We start from the raw sequence: 21548 nt of genomic DNA on the forward strand, positions 1-21548 counted from the left end.
TTGAGGCCAGATTGCTCTCACTCATCCCCATCCAAGCCCCAGGAACAAGAGCTGAGGGTATGACAGCAGGCACTGAGGTCATGAACCTGCCCTTGGCATCCTCACCACCACCCTCCTGCTCTAGGTGGTGAATGGAGGCTGCAGAGGGTTTGGGTGGATCACTTGGGTATTACCTAGCATGAGGTTTGAGGTGGAGTGTGCACTGGGGTTTGCCTGCTCCCAGTTCAGTGAATGCACAGAGGAGAACAGACAGGCCTTAGAGAGCACTCTATTGGCTGAAGATGCAGAAATCCTTGGTTCACGACCCAAGGCAGCAGGCTCAGAGGCCTGCCCTTTTAAACTCAAGCCAGGCGGCTTTGCTAATTTCATGGCTGAAACAGGTCTGCAAAGCCTGTTTTCTAAAATCCAGGCCTGACTCTTAGGAATTCAGATTTGGGTTGGGAAGGTAGCCAAAGGCCTGGAAAGTCACATTTTGGTGCCCACTGAAGTTTAAGAGTGACTTGCATGATTCACGTAAGTTTTCCTGATGGTTTCTCAACGTTTGTCCCAAACTCTGAGGCAGTCAGCCTCACTGCGAAGTAAATCAAATGTTCCGTTATCATCCCTACAACGACCCAGTGCTCTAATTCCGGCTCCCACTATACAGACCAGGACACCTCACGCTCCCTGGGCTCCACCCCATTCCTACGGCAGGGAGTGGGCCTTCACGGAGGAGAGCTGAGCTTCAAGAAGCGGGGAGTCCCCAAAGGCAGGGAGGCAGTGGGCCTTTACGGAGGAGAGCTGAGCTTCGAGAACCGGGGAGTCCCCAAAGCCAGTCGTAGTCTTCCCCCGCCCCGGCTACTTTCAGATAGCTGGACGCCACGGGAACCTCCAGGCGCGCGGGGGCGGGGCTAGGCGCCGTCGCTGGGGGCGGGGCTGACCTGGCTGGGGGTGGTGCCTGGCGCCGTGAGCGCTGGCCCGCCGAGCCGGAGCGCCCGCGGGGGAAGAGCGTCGCCGGCGGCCTAGAGGAGGTGAACGTGAGGTGAGGCTAGGCGGGCGGAGGTGGACGTGAGGCGAAGTGAGACGAGGTGAGGCGAGGCGGGACTGCGGGGCCGAATGGAGGAGAGGCGGGGCGGCCGGCCGAGGCGGTCCGCGGCCCGGGCGCGGAGCCGCGAGGTGGGGCGGGCGGGGACGCGGGGGCCCCGGACCTCTCCTCCGGGAGGGCCCGCCCCCTGGCGGCGCCGGCTGCGGTCCTGGAGCTTTAGCGGGCGGGAGGCCCCAGTCGGTGCCCTGAGGGGAGAAGAGCGGGGCCGGGGAGGGTCACGCAGAGGAAGTGGCTCCAGCTGTGACCGTACCCGTCCCCCCCCCCCCCCCCCCCCCCCCCCCGCCTCGTGTGTTTCTTGGCCGCACCGCTGAGCTGCAAGAATAGCACCTCGGAGCTGGCCGCCTCCCCGCGCACCGGTGCCCGCGCGGCGTGGAGAGAGGGCCGTGAATACGCGAGTGCGACCCGCTCCCGGTGTGCTCTCGTCTTCAGGGTGTGCGGGGCCCCGCCGGAGGATGTGCGGCCGAACCTCCTGTCACCTGCCCAGAGATGTGCTCGCGAGAGCGTGTGCCTATCGGGACCGGCAGGGCCGGGAGCGGCTCCCCGAGTGGAAGGACCCCGACAAGTACTGCCCCTCTTACAACACGAGCCCTCAGTCGAACAGCCCCGTGCTCTTGTCACGTCTGCACTTTGAGAAGGTAACCGCGGGTCTCTGCGCCACACCAGCTTCCGGCCCATCCGCTTCAGTAGGGTTTGGCGTCTGCTCAGCCCCTGACATTGAACTTGAAAACCAGCCGTTGCTCATATAGTCTGATCCCCAGTTGAGAACCACTCTGGACCTCACTGCAAGAAGTTTTATCGCTTTCTTCTTACCTTAGAAGAGGATGCCGTATTTATTCTTCAGGCTCACTTGAAGGCTAGTCATAATACATGCCAAATTTATTTGAACACGCCCCCCCATTTGAGTACTTTTTTTTTAACGTTTTTATTTATTTTGAGAGAGAGAGAGAGAGAGAGACAGAATCCCAAGCAGACTCCGAACGTCAGCGCAGAGCGCAATATGGGGCTGGAACTCACTAACCTTGAGATCGTGACCTGAGCCAGAGCCCCGCGCTTAATGACTGAGCCACCCAGGCGCCCCTCGAAGGTTTTTTAAGATCACATCTTTCAAACCTCACTGATCATCAAGGTCATTTGAGTACCTTTGGGGGAAAAAAAAGATTTCCATGCCCCTTACCAGTCCAGTTGAACCAGAATCTCTAGGCCTAGGGCAGGATTAAGGCTAGCTAATGTGAAACACTTGTGGTGCTTCTTGAATGTTGAAGTTTCTATTTTTTTCTGCTTGTGTTTTCAGTCGGTTTATGTTTTGTCTTTTATTGAAACTAGGAACAGATGCATTTGGTTTGGTTATCTGAAGTTTAATTCCACCTTATTGTTTCTACAGTATTTACCCATGTAGTGTTGGAGTGACCAATAATGCATAATCATGTTTTGGTTCTTTGGTTTAACTCCTGAATGTGTGTGTTCACATGTGTGCGTGCAACTGTGTGCCAGTGCTAGCATGTAGTAAATAAAATGCCTAATTCTAGAAATGAATGGTTGGTCTCTCCATGTCTTAAGCATTTTAAATGCCCTTGAGAGGTTATGAAAAATTATGCTTGTTTTCCATCATGGGTATTTATTCTATTGGATCCATAATGCTTAAATCAATTTATAAAGTCAATTATACCCTTGCTACTTACTCTTCAGAACTCTTGTGATAATATTGTAGTCAAGATTCGTTTCTATATTACTTGAAATAAATGGGCACCCGGGTGGCTCAGTCGGTTAAGGCATCCGACTTTGGCTCAGGTCATGATCTCGCAGTTCTTGAGTTCGAGCCCTGCATCGGGCTCTGTGCTGACAGCTTAGAGCCTGGAATCTGCTTCAGATTCTGTGTCTCCTTCTCTTTCTGCTCCACCCCTGCTCGCACTCTGTTGCACTCTTTCTCTCTCTCTCAAAAATATAATATTTAGAAGAAATAAGCATACTAAATAACATTGATCTTTTTTGTTGAATGAAATAGTAAATGGCTTATTCTTGAGCCATTTTTACTGGGTGCATACCTCCCTGTTGAAACTAAAAAAAAATTTTTTTTTTTTATGAGAGGGAAATCAAAATAAATATCATGGGGGATCTTAACTTGGAAAGGAAAGAATTAAACATGTCTCAGAGGAAGACCAAATTGGAAGTGAAAAGAGAGACGGATTAAATGTGTGGTCCTTATTCTTTTTTAGCCTTGGTTCTCTTTATATCACCTCTTTAAAATTATAGAATGAATGTCAGCTGGAAGAAAATATTTGTTTTAGCAGATGTAAAGAAGTGTAGACATATTGTGACTTGTCCTAGGTTACCCAGCAAATGAGGGACAGAGCTGGGACTGAGGTCCAGACCACTTTCCCCACTCCAGTGGATGCTTCCCGGAACTAGGAATGGGGAAGGTGGAGCCTCTAGCAAAAGTAGCCCTCTCTTTCCGTCAGTGGTATGAATTTGCTGATGTAGTGTTTTGATTCCACATCTCTAATAAATTTTGTTAAGATTGCTGGGGTTTCCTAATTTTGATAAAATTTGAGGTTCCATTTGTCTCAAACCTGTAAATTGCAAAACAAAATTAGAATCATTTCAGCTGTTCATTAAACCTTATCATCAACGGCCAACATGTGTACAGATTGCAATATTTGCATTTGAAACCACTGATTTGCAGATTACTTCCTCTTTCATTTATCTACCCCAGCTCTACCAGCTGTTCTGGTCACAAGTCCAAAAGGGTAGAGGAAAAAGATGACTAATATTGAGCAATATTTTCAGTATTTTGGCTTCTCAGCCACCTTTTATTTCTTGTTCCCAGTAGGGGGCAGCCTCATGTTTAGGTTCAGTTTTCTTTTTTTTTTTTTTTTTTTTTTTTTTTTTTTAATTTTTTTTAACGTTTATTTATTTTTGAGACAGAGAGAGACAGAGCATGAATGGGGGAGGGTCAGAGAGAGAGAGACACAGAATTTGAAACAGGCTCCGGGCTCTGAGCTGTCAGCACAGGGGCCCGATGCGGGGCTCGAACCCACGGACCGCGAGATCGTGACCTGAGCCGAAGTCGGCGCTCAACCGACTGAGCCACCCAGGCGCCCCTAGGTTCAGTTTTCAATCGTCCAGTGAACACACTAGCATTAAAGGTGATCGGTGGGATTTGTAAAAGTAGGATTTCTCAGCCTAAGCAGTATCAACATTTTGGGTGGGAAAAGTCTTTGCTGTGAAAAGCTGTCCTGTGCATTGCAGCATGTTTATCAGCATTGCTGGCTTCTACCTACCAGATGCCGGTAGCATTACTGGCCTCTAACCACCAGATTCTTTGTGGTGGGAAGCTGTTCTGTGCACTGCAGAATGTTTAGCAGCCTTGCTGGCCTCTACCCGCCAGATTTCTACCCCCTAGATCTTGGTGGTGGGGAAGGATTGTCACACTTGCCACATGTTGCGAATCTCAAATTTAGAGTATTGTTGTCTTGCAGATTCCTGATGAGAATCCATTTAGTTGACCATTGTATAATGTTCTCTCATTTATGCTTTGGGTAGGGGGCTTGGAAGGCACGTTTGATTCTGGAAAAGAGGACTTACAAAAGCTCTGTTTTCATTCTTTCTCTTCCTATCTCAGATGAGATTAACACTTGGATTTTCATTGTCTACCCTACTGTAAACAGAAGGAATGAGGGGCCCCCAGAAAAAGAAAGATGAGACATAGCTTTGGTGACACGAGAAGTCATTTTAGGCCCCTACCTATTTTCTGTGATCTACGCCCTACTGGCTCCACTTGCCTAAGCACACTTCTTGCAGAATTTCAAAAGGAGGTGTCAGAATTACAAAGAAATACAAAAACCTCCTGTAGTTAAGGATTTTAAGGGAAAAAAGGGAATGCAAAAACTAACACTCTCTACCAGTCCAGGAAGTAGCCTAACCATACCAGTGGTAAAACTCCCAGTGCTGTTTCAAAAGTAAACAAGGTCCAGCATTCCTTACCTGAAATAATGAGCCCAAGCCCCATGCAGTTCACACACTGCTGTCCCTGAGCCTGCCCTTAACCCCTTTCCCCTTGTCCTACAGTTACCTCTGCTTCCTTATAAGGAGCACAGGCTTCATTAATGTAATATAGGTTGCATGTATAGTCATGTTCTCTAAGTACACCTGTGCAGCCTTATGTCCACTTTCACATGCAGTGACAAAGCTCCCCTTTCTGAATGTTCATCCTAACCCTAAAATAAACCCAGTCACCACCACCCCCATCTCCACTTCCCCCATCTTACTCCCTCCTCCCGTCTTATTTGCTGCAAATAGTTTCCTTTGTGTGACTCCACCTGGTATAGTCTCTATGTGGAACTCACCAAGGAGCGAAGTCAACTGTTAGTTCAGTTATACTACCATTTCTTCTAGGGTAGTCTTTTCCTTAGTTACGTTGCACGCTCATCAGTTGCTTTTGTTTTTCCTGCCTCTTGGCATACAAGATACCCAGACTGCCTCTGTCTTTAAGCAGGAAAATATACACACGTGTGCATATGTATACACACATGCACAGTTGAAACTCATTATTTGTAGATTTCATGTTTGCAAATGTGTCTGCTTGCTAAAATTGTGTATATTCCCCAAAATAATACTCATGTCGCTTTTGAAGTCTTTCACAGACATATAGACAGGAAGAAATTTTGAATTACCCAAAGTACACATTCCCAGCTGAGGTTGAGTAAGGCAAAACTTTACCTTCTTGTTTCAGCTCTTACATTGTAAACAAGTACTCTTCTTGGAGTTGATTTAGTGCTATTTCTTGCATTTCTCTGCATTTTGTTGGTGATTTCACTGTTTGGAATTGCCCCCAAGCTGGGCACCTGGGTGGCTCAGATGTTTAAGTGTCTGACTTTGGCTCAGGTTATGATCTCATGATCTCATGGTTTCTGAGTTTGAGTCCCCCATGGGGCTCTGAGCTGACAGTGCAGAGCCTGCTTGGGATTCTCTCTTTCTCTCCCTCTCTCTCCACCCACTTGGACTTTTTCTCTCTCTCTCTCAAAATAAATAAATTAAAAAAAAATTGCTCCCAAGCATAGTGCTAGAGTGCTGGCTAGTATTTTATTTACTTACTTATTTAAATGTTTATTTATTTTTGAGAGAGAGAGAGAGCATGAGCAGGAGGAGCAGAGAGAGAGGGAGACACAAGATCTGAAGCAGGCTCCAGACTCTGAGTTGTCAGAGATATCTGGCTTATTTTACTCAGTGTAATGTTTTCAAGGTTGATCCATTTGATAGAATGTGTCACTACTTCATTGCTTGTTTATAGCTGAGTGATAGAATTCACTCTCTGCTCATGGTCTCTTCCAACCTGTATTGTACCACACCACATAGAATAGTGTGTGTGTGTGTGTGTGTGTGTGTGTGTGTGTGCGCGCGCGCGTGCATTTTAATCTGTAGATTTCATCAAAGTCTCAAGGGGCCAATTACCCCAATAAAGTGTAACGACTATGTGTCAGAGGCCCCTAAGATTACCCCCACATTTGGAGATTCGGTTAGAAGGACTTAGCGTATAAGGCTCAGGTTTATTACAGTGAAAAGATATGCAATAGCATTAGCAAGGGAAAGAGACATAAGTAGGAGTCTGGAAAAAAAAATCCATGCATAGGCTTCCTTAGGTTCTCTCCTTCCTGTGAGGAGATATGGCAGGAAATATCCTTCTCCAGCAATGAAAAATACAGTAATGTGTGGTGTTTCTGCCTGGGGCAATCCATTAGAAACTAAAAGCCCAGGGTTTTTATTAGGTACTCTGCCTAGCAAGTACCTAAATTCCAGAGTCTCAAAAGGAAAGCAGATGTTCAGCATAAACCTCATTTTTGTACAGACTAGGTACAGTGAACCATCCTGTATCTGTTAGGAAAAGGGGAACACTCAAAATCCAAGGTCCCAGATGCTAAGGGCCAACCTTGTAAGCAGGCCTTCCTGAAAATAGCATCCTTGGACTTGCTATAACTTTTCTGCACAAAACCACTTCCTACACATTCTTGACATTGCCTCTTTGTTCATTTAATTTTTTTTTAAGTTTAGTTACTTTTTTTAGTAATCTCTACAACCAGTGTAGGGCTGGAATTCATGACCCCAAGATCAAGAGTTGCACACTCCTCCAACTGAACCAGCCAGGCACCCATGTTCGTTTGATTTCATATCTGGTCTTCCCTCCCATTCTCTTCTTTGTCTGCATTTTGTACCTCTTGTGGGATCCAGTTTAAGAACTACCTCACCCGTGTCCTTTCTGCCTCTTCTAAGGAGCTGATACTTTTCCATTCCATCTCTCACGGATCACTCTCTGCTGAACTCCTTTGTGACTCCTTGTATGTACCACTTCTTTTTTAATTTTTAAAAAATGTTTATTTATTTTTGAGAGACACAGAGACAGAATGAGAGTGGGTTAGGGGCAGAGAGAGAGGGAGACAGAATCGGAAGCAGGCTCCAGGCTCTGAGGTGTCAGCACAGAGCCTGACACAGGGCTCGAACCCACGAGCTGTGAGATCATGACCTGAGCTGAAGTCGGACGCTCAACCGACTGAGCCACCCAGGCGCCCCTTGTATGTACCACTTCTATGGCCCTTAGCCTATCGTATCTTATATTATTAATGTTTTGTTGTATATTATATTATTAATGTTTTTATGTCTTTGTGGCCTCATATGTCATCGTGCAAGTCCTTTGAAGTTAAGCACTCTTCTATGTGCCCCCACAGCACCCTGAGCATCCCTCATCCTAGCATGTCCCTCATTGTATTATCGTTGTCTGTAACATGTGCTGACTTATTTATTTTTATTTTAGAGAGAGAGTGTGAGTGGTGTAGAGAAGGAGAGAGAGAGAGGGGGGGGCTTTAAGTGGCTCCATGCTCAGTGCCAAACCCAACGTGGGGCTCAATCCCACAATCCTGGGATCATGATCTGAGCCAAAATCAAGAGTTGGACACTCAGCCAACCAAGCCACCCCAGCTCCTCTGTAGTATGTGCTTTTTAAGAGCTGGAACCACATAAACTGCTAGGCCTAGCACTCTCTCTCTCTCATAGCAGGCACTAATTCAAAGTCTACAGGGACTAAACTTCTTTGTATCCCCCACCCTACCCAAGCAGTATGTCTTACATTCTAATAAATGCTAAAGAACGTGAATTGCTGAAGAGTTCAAGTTACTCACATCATGATAGATAAATCATTAAAATTGTTTTTCAAATAGATCTTTCCCTTTTAGTGTTCTTCTCTGTACTTTTTGTATTTTGATATTAATAGTAACATAATGCATGTGCCAAATTTGGTTTTGTAAATTTCATTATGCTCTACTCACTGGATCTTAACCTTTTCCCGTGGCAGGGTGCAGACCCATCTGAGCGTATCATTGCTCCCATGCGATGGGGCTTGGTCCCATCTTGGTTCAAAGAGGATGATCCTTCCAAACTTCAGTTCAACACTACCAACTGTCGTAGTGATACCATAATGGAGAAACGGTCCTTCAAGGTAGGTAGCTGGTCTAGAGAAAAGGCACATATTCTGTTCTGTTTTCCGACAGAGTTGTTAGTATCTTATACACCTGAGAAATAAAATAAGGATCTCCTGGAAAGTGTGTTCCCAGTCGCGAATAATGTTGAGGGTGGTTATGCATATTACTGCATGATAAATCATGCCAACACATAGTGGTTTAAAACAAAACTATTACTTCTCATATTTTGTAGGTTGACTAGGTTGAGAGAGAGAGAGAGAGAGAGAGAGAGAGAATGACAACTAGACAGTTTTCACTTGGAGGTTTTCATGCACTTATAATCAAATGACAGCTGGGGCTGGAGTACATTATTTAATCTTTTCAACATCTGCATAAGGAAGTTATGCATAAGGAAAGTGAGGCACACAGACATTAAATAATTAAGGTCACACATTGGTGGATGTGAGATTTTTCGCTCAAGTACATGAAACATTCTGTCACCAAGACTGTATCTTGCTCACGTTTTTCCTCAGGTCCCTCTTGGAAAGGGAAGACGCTGTGTCGTCTTAGCAGATGGATTCTACGAGTGGCGGAGACGTCAGGGAACAAGCCAAAAGCAGCCGTACTTCATCTATTTTCCCCAAGCCAAAACAGAAGAGGTATTGTCAACAGCATTCACAGTTTGGAAAGGGACAGAGAAACCGATGCAAAAAAGGACATTTTGTATCTTTCCTCATAGAGTTGTGGGTTATTTTTTTTGACATAACTGCTTTATTGAGCTATAATTCACCATAAAATTCACCTTTTTAAAGGATGCAAGTCAGCGGTTTTTGTAGTATAGTCAAAGTTGTGCAACCATCACTGCTGTCTAATATTACATTTTCATTGCCCCCAAAAGAAATCCCATATCTGTTACCTGTCACTGTCCATTCCCTATTCTTCCCAGTCCTGGCAACCACGAATCTTTCAGTTGCTATAGATTTGCCTAATTGGACATTTAATATATTTGGAGTCGTATAATATGTGGTCTTTTGTATCTGGCTTGTTTTACTCAGTATAAGGTTTTCAAGGTTGATCCATGTGATAGAATGTGTCACTATTTAATTGCTTGTTTATGGCTGAGTAATAGTCCATTGTATGGAAAGGCCACATTTTGTTTATTCATTCACCAGTTGATGGACACTTGGGTTGTTTCTACTTTTGATGGTTATGAATAAGGCTGCTATGGACATTCGTGTACAAGTTGTTACATGGGTATGTTTTAATTTCTCAAGTTTATACCTAGGGGTGAATTGGCCAGGTCACATGGTAACTCTATACTTCACATTTTCCTCGTAGAACTTTCATTTTTTTTTTTTAAATTTTTTTTTTTAATGTTTATTCATTTTTTGAGAGGCAGAGAGAGATGGAGCATGAGCAGGGGAAGGGTGGAGAGAGAAGGAGACACAGAATCCGAAGCAGGCTCCAGGCTCCGAACCAACGGCACAGAGCCCAATGTGGGGCTCGAACTCACAAACTGGGAGATCATGACCTGACCGAAGTGGGACGTTTAACCAACTGAGCCACCCAGGCACCCCTAGAACTTTCATTTTATTTTATTTTTTTTATTTATTTTTTTTAATGTTTATTTATTTTTGAGACAGAGAGAGACAGAGCATGAGCAGGGGAGGGGCAGAGAGAAAGGGAGACACAGAATCTGAAACAGGCTCCAGGCTCTGAGCCGTCAGCACAGAACCTGACGCGGGGCTCAAACTCACGAACTGTGAGATCATGACCTGAGCCGAAGTCGGACGCCCAACTGACTGAGCCACCAGGCGCCCCTAGAACTTTCATTTTAAGACAAATGGTAAATTTAGCCTGTTCACATAACATTATGAGGAGATTGAAAACAAATCAGATGTGCCAACATCATGTTCTCATTTTAATCAGATTTACTGCTCTAATACTGCTAAAGCCTTTGCGTTCTCACTGCAGTTTGCTTTGTTAAAATTGCAAATTATGGGGGGCGCCTGGCTGGCTCAGTCAGTGGAGCACGTGACTCAATCTCAGGGTTGCGAGTTCAAGCCCCACATTGGGTATAGAGATTCCTTAAAAATAAAACCTTTAAAAATAAATAAATAAATTAATTAAATTAAATTGAATTACTAGTAAGTCAGAATTCTGGGGCTCTCTAGAGGAATCCACTCCAAAAGATTCCTAGTGCTTAGCTTTTCCATCTTTAGGAATTTCCTATCTTAAAATTGCAATTTCCTTGGACACTCTTCTTGAGAGACTACGAGGCATTTGTGTGGATTAGGATGGGACTTCCTTCAGTCCTATACAGTTTTTCTTACCTATAAAAGTGTATCTGTTCACTGGACTTTCATTAACCACATACGATTGTATATGGTCCTGCTACTAGTCTCCTGGAAGTTCAGTGAGACAGGATTTCTGCCCTCGATACTCGATTACCAAGACACACACAAGTCAACAGTTGCAGGTCAGGGGTGAATGCTCACTGAAGGCATGCTTGTGAGTTATGGCAGCACAGAAGACAGCACGTAACTGAGCCTGGGGCATCTCAGAAGGCTTCCCAGAGGAGGGAACTTTGTAACGTTTAGAAGATTTGCCCTTGATGTAATTAGCAATCTGGTGGGGTTAAAAATTCAGCATTCTGCTAGTTTGCTAGTTGTTTTCATTAGCTCGTTTTTCCTTTTCTCATGTTTTTCCCGGCTGCTTTTGGATTCAGTACTTTTTATGATTCCATTTCGTCTCCACTGTTGGCTGCTTACTTTTACTTCTTTTAAAAATGTTAAGTCGGGGGGCGCCTGGGTGGCTCAGTTGGTTGAGCGTCCGACTTCAGCTCAGGTCACGATCTCGCGGTCCATGAGTTCGAGCCCCGCGTCGGCTCTGGGCTGATGGCTCAGAGCCTGGAGCCTGCTTCCGATTCTGTGTCTCCCTCTCTCTCTGCCCCTCCCCCATTCATGCTCTGTCTCTCTCTGTCTCAAAAATAAATAAACATTAAAAAAAAAATTAAAAAAAAAAAAAAAATGTTAAGTCGGTTAGGTATCCAACTTCGGCTCAGGTCGTGATCTCACAGTTTGTGGGTTTGAGCCCTGAAGCCTGCTTTGGATTCTGTCTCCCTCTCTCTCTGCCCTTCCCCTGCTTGTGCACACGCTCGCTCTCTCTCTCAAATTTAAATAAACATTTAAAAAAATTTAAAAAAATTGTTTTTTGAGGGCATCCGGGTGGCTCAGTTGGTCAAGCATACAACTCTTAAAATTCAGCTCAGGTCATGATCCCAGGGTCGTGGAATCAAGCCCTGTGACAAGCTCTGTGCTAACAATGCAGACCCTACTTGATATTCTCTCTTTCTCCCTCTACCCCGTCCCCTGCTCTCTCTCAAAAAAATTTTAAATAAATAAGTAAAGTTTTTGTGGGTCACCTGGGTGGGTGTCCAGTCGGTTAAACATCCAACTTCAGCTCAGGTCGTGACCTCATGGTTCATGGGTTCGAGCCCCACATTGGGTTCCTCACTGACAATGCAGAGTCTGCCTGGGATTCTCTCTCTCTCCCCCTCCCTCTGCTCCTCCCCCACTTGAGCTCTCTCTCACTCTCAAAATAAATAAACATTAAAAAAAAGATTCTTTCTTCCCCTCTCTCCCTGCCCCTCCCCTGCTTGCTTACACACATGTGCTCTCAAAAATAAAATAATAAAATTTAAAAATAAATAAATAAGATAAAATATAAAAAGAAGCTTCGTTTAGTTAAAAACAAAAATAGAATAAAAATGCTTTTGGTAGCTATTCTGTAATACACATTTTTTTTACATTTTTTTTGAGAGAAAGAGAGAGAGACAGAGCACAAGTGGGGGATGCGCAGAGAGAGAGAGACACACACACAGAATCTGAAGCAGGCTCCAGGCTCTAAGCTATGAGCACAGAGCCCGACCCGGAACTTGAACCCACCAACCGTAAGATCATGACCTGAGCCAAAATCAAGAGTCAAATGCTTAACCGACTGAGCTACCCAGGTACCCCCACTATTTCCATTTTTGAACGGTGTTTTCACTGTGTATAGAATTCTGGGTTGGCAGTCTTTCGGTTTTTTTCCAGCACTTAAAAAAAGTACTCCATAGGCTCTGGCTCTTCTAGGGTTTTTTTGAGAAGTCTACTCTAATTTTTGTCTTTTTTCTTCCATTTGTAATGTGTTTCTATCACCCCTCTTTCCCTAATGCCTTCAACATTTCCCATTGGTTTTTAGCAGTTTTAATATGATATGTGTAGTTTTGTGCGTTTGTATGTTTGGCATGTTCACTGAGCTTCCTCCTATCTGTGGTTTGATGTCTCTCATAATTTTTGGTAAATTTTCAGCCATTGTATATTCAGATATTTCTTCTTACTCATTTCTCTTCACATTCTGTGATTCTAATTGCACGTTAGACCATTTGATATTGTCCCATAGTTCTTCAGTGTTCTGTGTATTTTATTTTATCTCTGTTTTAGTTTGGGTAGTTTTTACTGTCAAATTTTTAAGTTCACTGATATTTTCTTATTTTGCCAACATTTCTTAACTGTTGAATGTATGCTGTTCACCTTTTCTACAAGAGCCTTTAACATTTTTTTTAAGTAGACTTCACACCCAACACGGAATGTGAACTCATGATGCCAAGATCATGACCTGAGCTGAGATTAAGAGTCAGATGCCTAAGCCACCCAGGTGCCCCAAGAACCTTTAACATATTAACTAAACATGTTTTAATGTTTATTTTTGAGAGAGAGACACAGACAGACAGACAGACAAAGCGTGAACGGGGAAGAGGCAGATGAGGGAGACACAAAATCTGAAGCAAGCAGGCTCCAGGCTCTGAGCGGTCAGTACAGAGCCTGACACAGGGCTCAAACTCAAAAACCATGAAATCATGACCTGAGCTGAAGTCAGATGCCTACTGTCTGGGCCCACCCAGGGGCCTCTAATTAAACTTATTTTAAATTCCCTCTGATAGTTGAGCATTTGGGGAAAGTGGTGTCTTGAGTCTGGTTCTGTTGATTTCTATATCCCTTGACAGTTCATTTTGTTTTCTGGCTTTTTTTTTTTTTTTTAAATTTGAGAGAGAATTCAAGCAGGGGAGAGGGGCAGAGGGAGAGAGAGAAAATCTTAAGCAGGTTCTACACTTAGCATGGACCCCAGTGTAGGGCTCGATCTCACAACCCCAGGGATCGTGATCTGATTCCAAATCAAGAGTTGGATACTCAACTGACTGAGCCACCCAGGCACCCCATCTTGTAATTTAAAAAAAAAAATTTTTTTTTTTTTAATTTAAAAAAAAAAAATTTTTTTTCAACGTTTATTTATTTTTGGGACAGAGAGAGACAGAGCATGAACGGGGGAGGGCCAGAGAGAGAGGGAGACACAGAATCGGAAACAGGCTCCAGGCTCTGAGCCATCAGCCCAGAGCCTGACGCGGGGCTCGAACTCACGGACCGCGAGATCGTGACCTGAGCCGAAGTCGGATGCTTAACCGACTGCGCCACCCAGGCGCCCCTAAAAAAAATTTTTTTTAATGTTTGTTTATTTTTGAGAGGCAGAGAGACAGAGTGTGAGCAGGGGAAGGGCAGAGAGAGAGGGAGACAGATTCTGAAGCAGGCTCCAGGCTGTGCACTGTCAGCACAGAGCCTGACGTGGGGCTCGAACTCACAAAGGTGAGATCATGACCTGAGCCGAAGTCAGATGCTCAACTGACTGAGCCACCCAGGCACCCCCGATCTTGTAATTTTTGATTGATTGCCAGACATACAGGCTGAGATAAATTTTTGCCTGGAAATGGATACACTTATCCTTCTAATAGGGTAATGTGTGAGGTTGAGTTGATCTTATCAGGAGCTGAACTGGTTTTGTTGATACGATTACCTTTGTTCATTACAGGTTTTAAATTTCTCTGTGCCATTTTGTGTTCATGGTAAGGGTGATTTTCCAGAGAGTTTTTCTCAGTAGCCCTGCTTCCTTCCGCTGTAGTACTTCCCTTTGAGCCTGTGCTGTGGATAGGCTCTGTCTGTGCTCTTGCTGCTTCCCCAGAATTAGGCTGCTGTTGCTGTCCATGTGGTGCTTGCTGATCTAAAGGGTGGGAGAGCATTCTTTATTGTCTTCATACAGCCTCAAATCTGAGAACTGTCAAGCTCAGGCTTTCTCAGGGATCCTGCTCTTTCCCCAGGAGAGTAGAGGGATTTTTCTTTCACCCTTCCCCAGACTCAGTGGGTCTTTACCTGTATCTTATGGTCAATAGGGTTTATAACCCATACTCTGGCCCCTTAAGGCTTTTGCTCCTTAGAGGAGAAATGATTGGGTGAGACTTCACACCTTTCCTGATGCAGGAGAGCTCCCCTCCTCTAGGCGCATACCAGCAAGGAAGGCTTTCTCTAGTCTCCTGCTCTGCCTCCATCTTTCTTGTGAGCAGCTAGGAAGGTTCATGGAGAAGAGTCTGCAAGCTGATGCAAAGTCCCCTGATGTCTGCAGCTCCCACGGGTTCTAGACTCACAGTAGACTCACAGGCTAGCCCACACAGTGCTTTTAAAAATTTGGTAATAATTTTGTCTGAATGAAGGCCTTGTCTTCCTCCTATTGCCATCAGTAAGCCAGTACTTATGTCTTGTCTTCCCTTGGAGGCCCCTGTCTTTCCGTAAAGTTCAGGCCAGTTTGTTGCCCAGTGACCTCAGTTTTCTGATGAATTTTTTTGAAGTTATGATTTTTGTAGATTATCTAGCTTTTTTCTTTTTATATATATATTTTTTTCTTCTAATGTTAATTTTTGAGAGAGAGAGAGAGAGAGAAAGCAAGCACACAAACGGGAGGGGCAGAGAGAGAGGGAGACACAGAATCCGAAGCAGGCTCCAGGCTCTGAGCTGTCAGCATAGGGCCTGATGTGGGGCTCGAACTCACAAGCCCTGAGATCAGGATCTCAGCCAAAGTTGGATGCTTAACTGACTGAGCCACCCAGGTACTCCTAGCTTTTTTTTTTTTTTTTTTCATGTTTATTTATTTTTGAAAGAAAGAGAGACAGAGTGTGAGTGGGGGAGGGGCAGAGAGAGAGGAAAACACAGAATCCAAAGCAGGCTCCAGGCTCTGATCTGTCAGCACAGAGCCCAAACATGAGGCTCAAACTCACAAAACCGTGAGATCACTGACTGAGCCACCCAGGTGCCTCTCCTAGCTTTTTTTCTTATTGTTAGGGTGGAGGGGAATGACAGGCTAGATCCTGGAAAACCTGAATGCCTACTGATGGTGTTGGTTTGTATTCTGAAAGCATTAAGGAGCCATAAATCCATAACTTCAGTGGGTACTTACCACCAAACCTCTTTCTTTTGGCAACAGTGGATCAAGAACAGTTAATAACACATGGGCTGAAGTACCTCTAAACATTGTCATGTTAAGTCTATAGTAGTACCCAACTGTGTGTAGGAGGGGGCTGCTGAATATCTAATCTGTCCACATATTTTGCTTCCAGTCAGGTAGCACTGATGTTGCAGAGAGTTCTGAGCACTGGAGGAAAGTCTGGGACAACTGGAGGCTGCTGACAATGGCGGGGATCTTTGACTGCTGGGAGCCCCCAGAAGGAGGAGACCTCCTGTATTCCTACACCATCATCACAGTAGATTCCTGCAAAAGCTTGAATGACATTCACCCTAGGCAAGTCACAGATCTTATCCCTGGGTCCAAAAGGATTCAGAGGAAGATTTGTTTCCTGCTTTTAGATAGGTAGCTTTTGGATTCAGTGTTTCTGTATGCACAAATTTTTTTTTTTTTAACATTTATTTATTTTTGAGACAGAGAGAGACAGAGCATGAACAGGGGAGGGTCAGAGAGAGAGGGAGACACAGAATCTGAAGCAGGCTCCAGGCTCTGAGCAGTCAGCACAGAGCCCGACACGGGGCTCGAACCCACAGACAGTGAGATCGTGACCTGAGCCAAAGTTGGACGCCCAACTGACTGAGCCACCCAGGCGCCCCTGTATGCACAAATTTAGAGAGTAGAAGTTGTTTTGCAAAATACAGTTACAGTCAGTTTCGCTATAATATGACATGTGTTCCTAAAAGTCACACTATGCAAAACTGTACAGTGTATACCCAAGAACTTATGAGAAAAGTGGGGTTTTAAGGGGCAACACCTAAAAATTGGTCAGGAACACATGAAGAAATAATAGGGATCTGTATATTAAAAACAGTACTATTGTTGTCTATGTAGATATTACATTAAATATGGCACTTTACCTTAGAAAAATTTGCTTCTGGAAATGAGTGTTGGAAAAGTTGTAGCTTATGAGCTATTATGAAATGAAAGGAAGATTATTTAAAATTTATGATCTTTTGCGGTCTTAAATACTGGGGCATGTCTTTCTGCCTTTGAAGTGTTGTTCCTTCAAGACATGCATTTATAATAGGTATGTATTTAATCAGAATTGAACAATTTGATCCAACGTATAGCCTCCTCCTGCAATTAACTTCTGTATCACTGCTGAGAAAATTATTCCTAACATCTGGGTCCCAGGAGGCATCTTAAGGCAGCCGTTTTGCCTTCTGAGGCATAGGCATAGTTCACAATTTTGGGAATAACTCTTTCTTACTGTAAATTTAGAGATTAATATTGTAAGTTTTCCCTTTAATTTCCCTTTAATTCTTGGCTGAGGCATCGTGGGAAGTTTACCAGTTGGTTAGCATGTACACTGGAGTGCTCTGGATCCAATCATAGCACCATTCACTGTCTTTGCCATAAAACTGTGTAAGCTCGTTCTCCTCGTGGTGAATTTCGTGCCCTGTCAAGTTGTGGTCAAGGAGCACATGGCAACAATCAGCACGTGAGGTGCAGAGGAAGGACGAGCTTCTCCTTAGGATGATTTGCACTGACTCAAGTCTCCCTTCTGTCCCTACCCTCACTCTACTCTACCTGCTAACTAATGTCTCTACCTCACTGGCTAGGATGCCTGCTATATTAGATGGAGAGGAGGAAGTCTCTAAATGGCTTGACTTTGGTGAGGTCTCAACTCAGGAAGCTCTGAAGTTAATCCACCCCACAGAGAATATCACCTTCCATGCAGTCTCTTCCGTGGTGAACGACTCCGGAAACAACACTCCTGAATGTGTGACTCCTATCAGCCTACTGGTCAAAAAGGTAGGGGCCTGTGATTCTGATAGTCCTTTCTGAGCTTTCTGTCTTCTGTCAAGATATCTTTTTCTTTTAGGATACGGCCTTTCCCAATTAGCTTTATGTTTTTTTAACTTATTTATTTATTTATTTATTTTTATTTATTTATTGTTTTGAGAGAGAGAGAGAGAGAGAAAAGTGGGGCTCACCCGAAGCAGGGCTCGAACTCACAAACCTAAGCCGAAGTCAGATGCTTAACCGACTGTGCCACCCAGGCACACGACAATTAGCTCTAATTTAAACCACCCAATGCTCACATTTCCTTGGGTATGGCAAGGTTGAACAGAGCAGTGATTCTCCAAGCTGGCTGTGACTCAGACTCCTCAGGAGAGCTCTTTCAAAATGTAAATGCTGGATCCTATCTAGACCTATTGAGTCAGTATTCAGGGCTGGGCTTGGGCTTCTGTGTCTTTAAGAAGCTTCTTAAGTAAGTCTGATAAGCCAAGTTTGAAGATTGCTAATCTAGAGGGTGATTATAAGAAAGACAAAGGAATCCTTGTCCATAATTGTATCTTTGCCTCCCAGCTGTGTAGTTTTTTTTTCTCTTTTCTGTATCTGCTTTCCCAACTACAAGTTGGAGGAGTTCCAATCCTTGTACTCCTTTAGGAGGATTTGAGAACATTCCTGCCCTGAACTTTAACTTTTTAGAATTGGCAAGGATCCAGTTGTATTTTCAAGGGAAGGTGAGCAGACCAAAGGCCTCCAGTGGGAACAGAAGTTCCAGAGCAAAAAACTGGCTTTTGCCAATATTTGGGGATGAAGATTTAGGAGTAGCAACTGTTTCCAGGTGGCACAGAGGGACTTAAGTAGGACATGGCTGGGCGCTTGGGTGGCTTAGTCGGTTGGGCGTCCGACTTCGGCTCAGGTCATGATCTCGCAGTCCGTGAGTTCGAGCCCCGCATCGGGCTCTGTGCTGACAGCTCAGAGCCTGGAGCCCATTTCAGATTCTGTGTCTCCCTCTCTCTCTCTGACCCTCCCCCGTTCATGCTCTGTCTCTCTCTGTCTCAAAAATAAATTAAAAAAAAAAACGTAAAAAAAAAAAAAATAGGACATGGCTGAGTGTTCCAAGAATAGACATTTTAGAATGCCTGAGAAGTGTTAAGGACAATGATTACAAAACAGCTCCCCCCACCCCCCATTTTTATTCAGGTTTCTACGTTTTCCATACTCTGTGTCATCTTTTTCTTTTGTTGCAGTTCTTTGCAAACTCCTGCAACCCTGATCTTTTATTTCTTAGATGTCTCTAAAAATGTAATGATACGCATTCATTTTGTACTAGACTCTGCCCTATTTCTGTCATGGTCTTTACTCCTGAAGAACTCCCATTCTGGAGAGGTGGCATTAGGCAAATTCAGAACCTTCAGTTCAGCGTTGGGGTGCAGGTGTGAGAGAGCAGGAGGGAGCAGGCTGGTCAAGAAGAGGCTGCCCAGCGGGGAAACAAGTCAGCCTGTTCAGCCTTAGCTGAATCCTTAATCATGGTGACTCTTCAAAGCCATACCTCTCCAGTGTCATTTCCCCATGCTCAGCCTGCTCTCACTGAACTACATCCTCTTCCCTAAGAAAGCTTCTTTCTCTGCACCTGTTTGAAATGCTCATCAACTCCTCTTTTCTGACCAGTCCCACGCACCTTATATGTGAAGCTTGCTCTGAGAGCTGGTCCCTGCCTGTTTGTACCCCTTGGAGCATACTCCGTTGCTCCTTCCTTCCCCTCACTCCTGACCAGTCATCCCCATCTGGCTCTTAATAACATTTTCTAAGCCTGGGTCAGTACCTAATGCCTCTACCCCTGTTTCTTCCCTTGGAGTTGGTGTTTTCCTAAAAGCTAGAGCTGGGTGGTTTGAGCGTTCTTTGTCCTAGGAGCCCAAGGCAAGTCGTAGTAGCCAGAAGATGATGCAATGGCTGGCCACAAAGTCACCCAAAAAGGAAGACCCCAAAACACCCCAAAAGACAGAGTCAGATGTGCCCCAGTGGTCCAACCAGTTCCTGCAGAAGAGCCCACTCCCCACCAAGAGAGGTGCCACAGGACTCTTGGAGCGATGGCTGAAGCAGGAGGAGCCCATGGCCAAGCGGCCGCACAACCAGTAACGACTTTCAGAGACTACTGCCACGATTTGCTGCATTAAATATTGTTGCTGGTGACAGATGCTTGCGTTGTATGTTTGTGGATTTGCTTTGGGATGCGGTAGCACAGTAGTAGTTGACAGTTGTGGGTTTATGAATGAGTAGCTATCCTGCCTGCACCATGAACCCACAGGGGGGCAAATGGGCAGCCTAGAAAGACGAGGGGCCACCACCATCAGTGCATAAGGGGCTTTATGGCTGTGGCCCTCTGCTGGTTTGACTGGTGGACCCTGCTGGCAATTCTCAGCCCTGACCTGGTACTGCTTACAAAAGGCTGTTTTCTGCCAGCTTTTGGAATTAAGTTCTCAAGACGTTGTCTTTTTTTCTGAATAAATTATATTTGATAAACTGTCTACATTCCAGAAAATGCTGCTGTTAGGGGAAGTTCTGGATCTTACTGTTTTCTCCTAGGATCAGTCCTAGGGAATGGACTTTGTCACAAATATGGAGCACTGGGGCTTTCTGTGGATAAAACTGCTTTCTTGGAAATAGTAAGAAGGTTCAGTGGGGGTTAGGGAATGTTCTTTATTGAGTCTCTTTATTCTTAATACTTGTAAGTTTTGTGAGTCCTTTAGCTTAAAAATTTTTAATGGTTTTTTATTTATTTTTGAGACCGAGCATGAGCAGGGGAGGGGCAGAGAGAGAGGGAGATACAGAATCCTTAGCAGGCTCCAGGCTCTGAGCTGTCAGCAGAGCCTGATGCGGGGCTCAAACCCACCAGTTCTGAGATCATGACCTAGGCCAGAGTTGGGACGCTTAAACCAACTGAGCCACCCAGGCACCCCTGTGAATCCTTTAGCTTAAAACCAACCTGGGTGCTTGCCGAACACAGGGGACTAGGGGGAGAATGCTGTAGAGGCCAAAACTCTGTCCTAACCACAGGGAGCATAGGATCTGGTTGAGGAGAAGCCCCCCGTCACAGCCCACCAAGCCCTATCCACATTCCCAGCCTCAGAGCAGAGCAGGGTACGAGGGTGACATGGACTTGGGGACCGGAGCAGGGCTGACCATCCGCCCCAGCCTGGTCAGAGCCCCTGTGATTTACTCTGCAGACTCCTCCTTGGCACTGAACCTTCTTTATAATTATTTAGAATGGTTACCTATTAACCTCTCCCCACCCAGATCATTAGTTCTCTGAAAGCAGGGGCCGCTTTTTCACCGTTATTTTCTCCCAGTGTTAATGGTCGGTGTTTAAGTACTTGTTAGGTGAATGTGAGCACTTACTACATGCCCCACCCTGGGCAAGAAACGGCAGGCATTAGACAGATAACCACACCTGGCAATTGTGGGTGTGGGTGTGCGCCTAGCGCCTATATCCAAGGGACTGGAAAAGTATCCAGAGGGCCACTGTCAGTGGGGTCTCCAGCAAACCTCCGGGGAAGAAGAGGGTGCACGGACCATGGAGAACAAGCGCGGGGCGCTGGTGAGACAGGAGAGGCCCTCCCACAGGATGGGGCACAGAAGAATCTCCAGGAGCGCCAGGGCCGCTCCGCTACTTCTATGGGGCATCAGGGAGACCAGGAGCACAAAACGCTGCGCTGGGCTTTGCACGGAAGTGGGCCGACGAGAGGAGGAGGAAGGGCGGGGCGGACCCATCGCGCTCCGCGTGTGGCAGGCCGCCCAGTGCGATTGGACCACCGCGCAGACGCAGCCCGCGATAGGCGGGGGCGCTGGCTCCAAGCCCTATGCAAATCAAGGATCGCAATTCTCACCAATCAGAGGGG

At 45.3% G+C, this 21548-nt stretch overlaps 1 protein-coding gene across 2 annotated transcripts; it reads left to right on the plus strand.

Annotated features, from left to right (window-relative positions):
* Nucleotides 1-936: 936 nt before the first annotated feature.
* Nucleotides 937-20176, plus strand: HMCES (5-hydroxymethylcytosine binding, ES cell specific). 2 transcript variants are annotated; one of them, XM_042912190.1, is made up of 7 exons: nt 937-1021; nt 1514-1719; nt 8424-8567; nt 9063-9188; nt 16010-16191; nt 17478-17670; nt 19561-20176. In XM_042912190.1, exons 2-7 carry the CDS (start codon nt 1537-1539, stop codon nt 19786-19788), a joined length of 1056 nt encoding a protein of 351 aa, XP_042768124.1. In that variant the 5' UTR covers nt 937-1021; nt 1514-1536; the 3' UTR covers nt 19789-20176. The 2 variants fall into 2 exon arrangements, with proteins under 2 accessions (XP_042768124.1, XP_042768120.1); XM_042912186.1 differs by having other exon boundaries at nt 970-1067.
* The last annotated feature ends 1372 nt before the right edge of the window (nt 20177-21548 follow it).

Source organism: Panthera leo, chromosome A2 (genome assembly GCF_018350215.1).
Source record: "Panthera leo isolate Ple1 chromosome A2, P.leo_Ple1_pat1.1, whole genome shotgun sequence".
NCBI lineage: Eukaryota > Metazoa > Chordata > Mammalia > Carnivora > Felidae > Panthera > Panthera leo.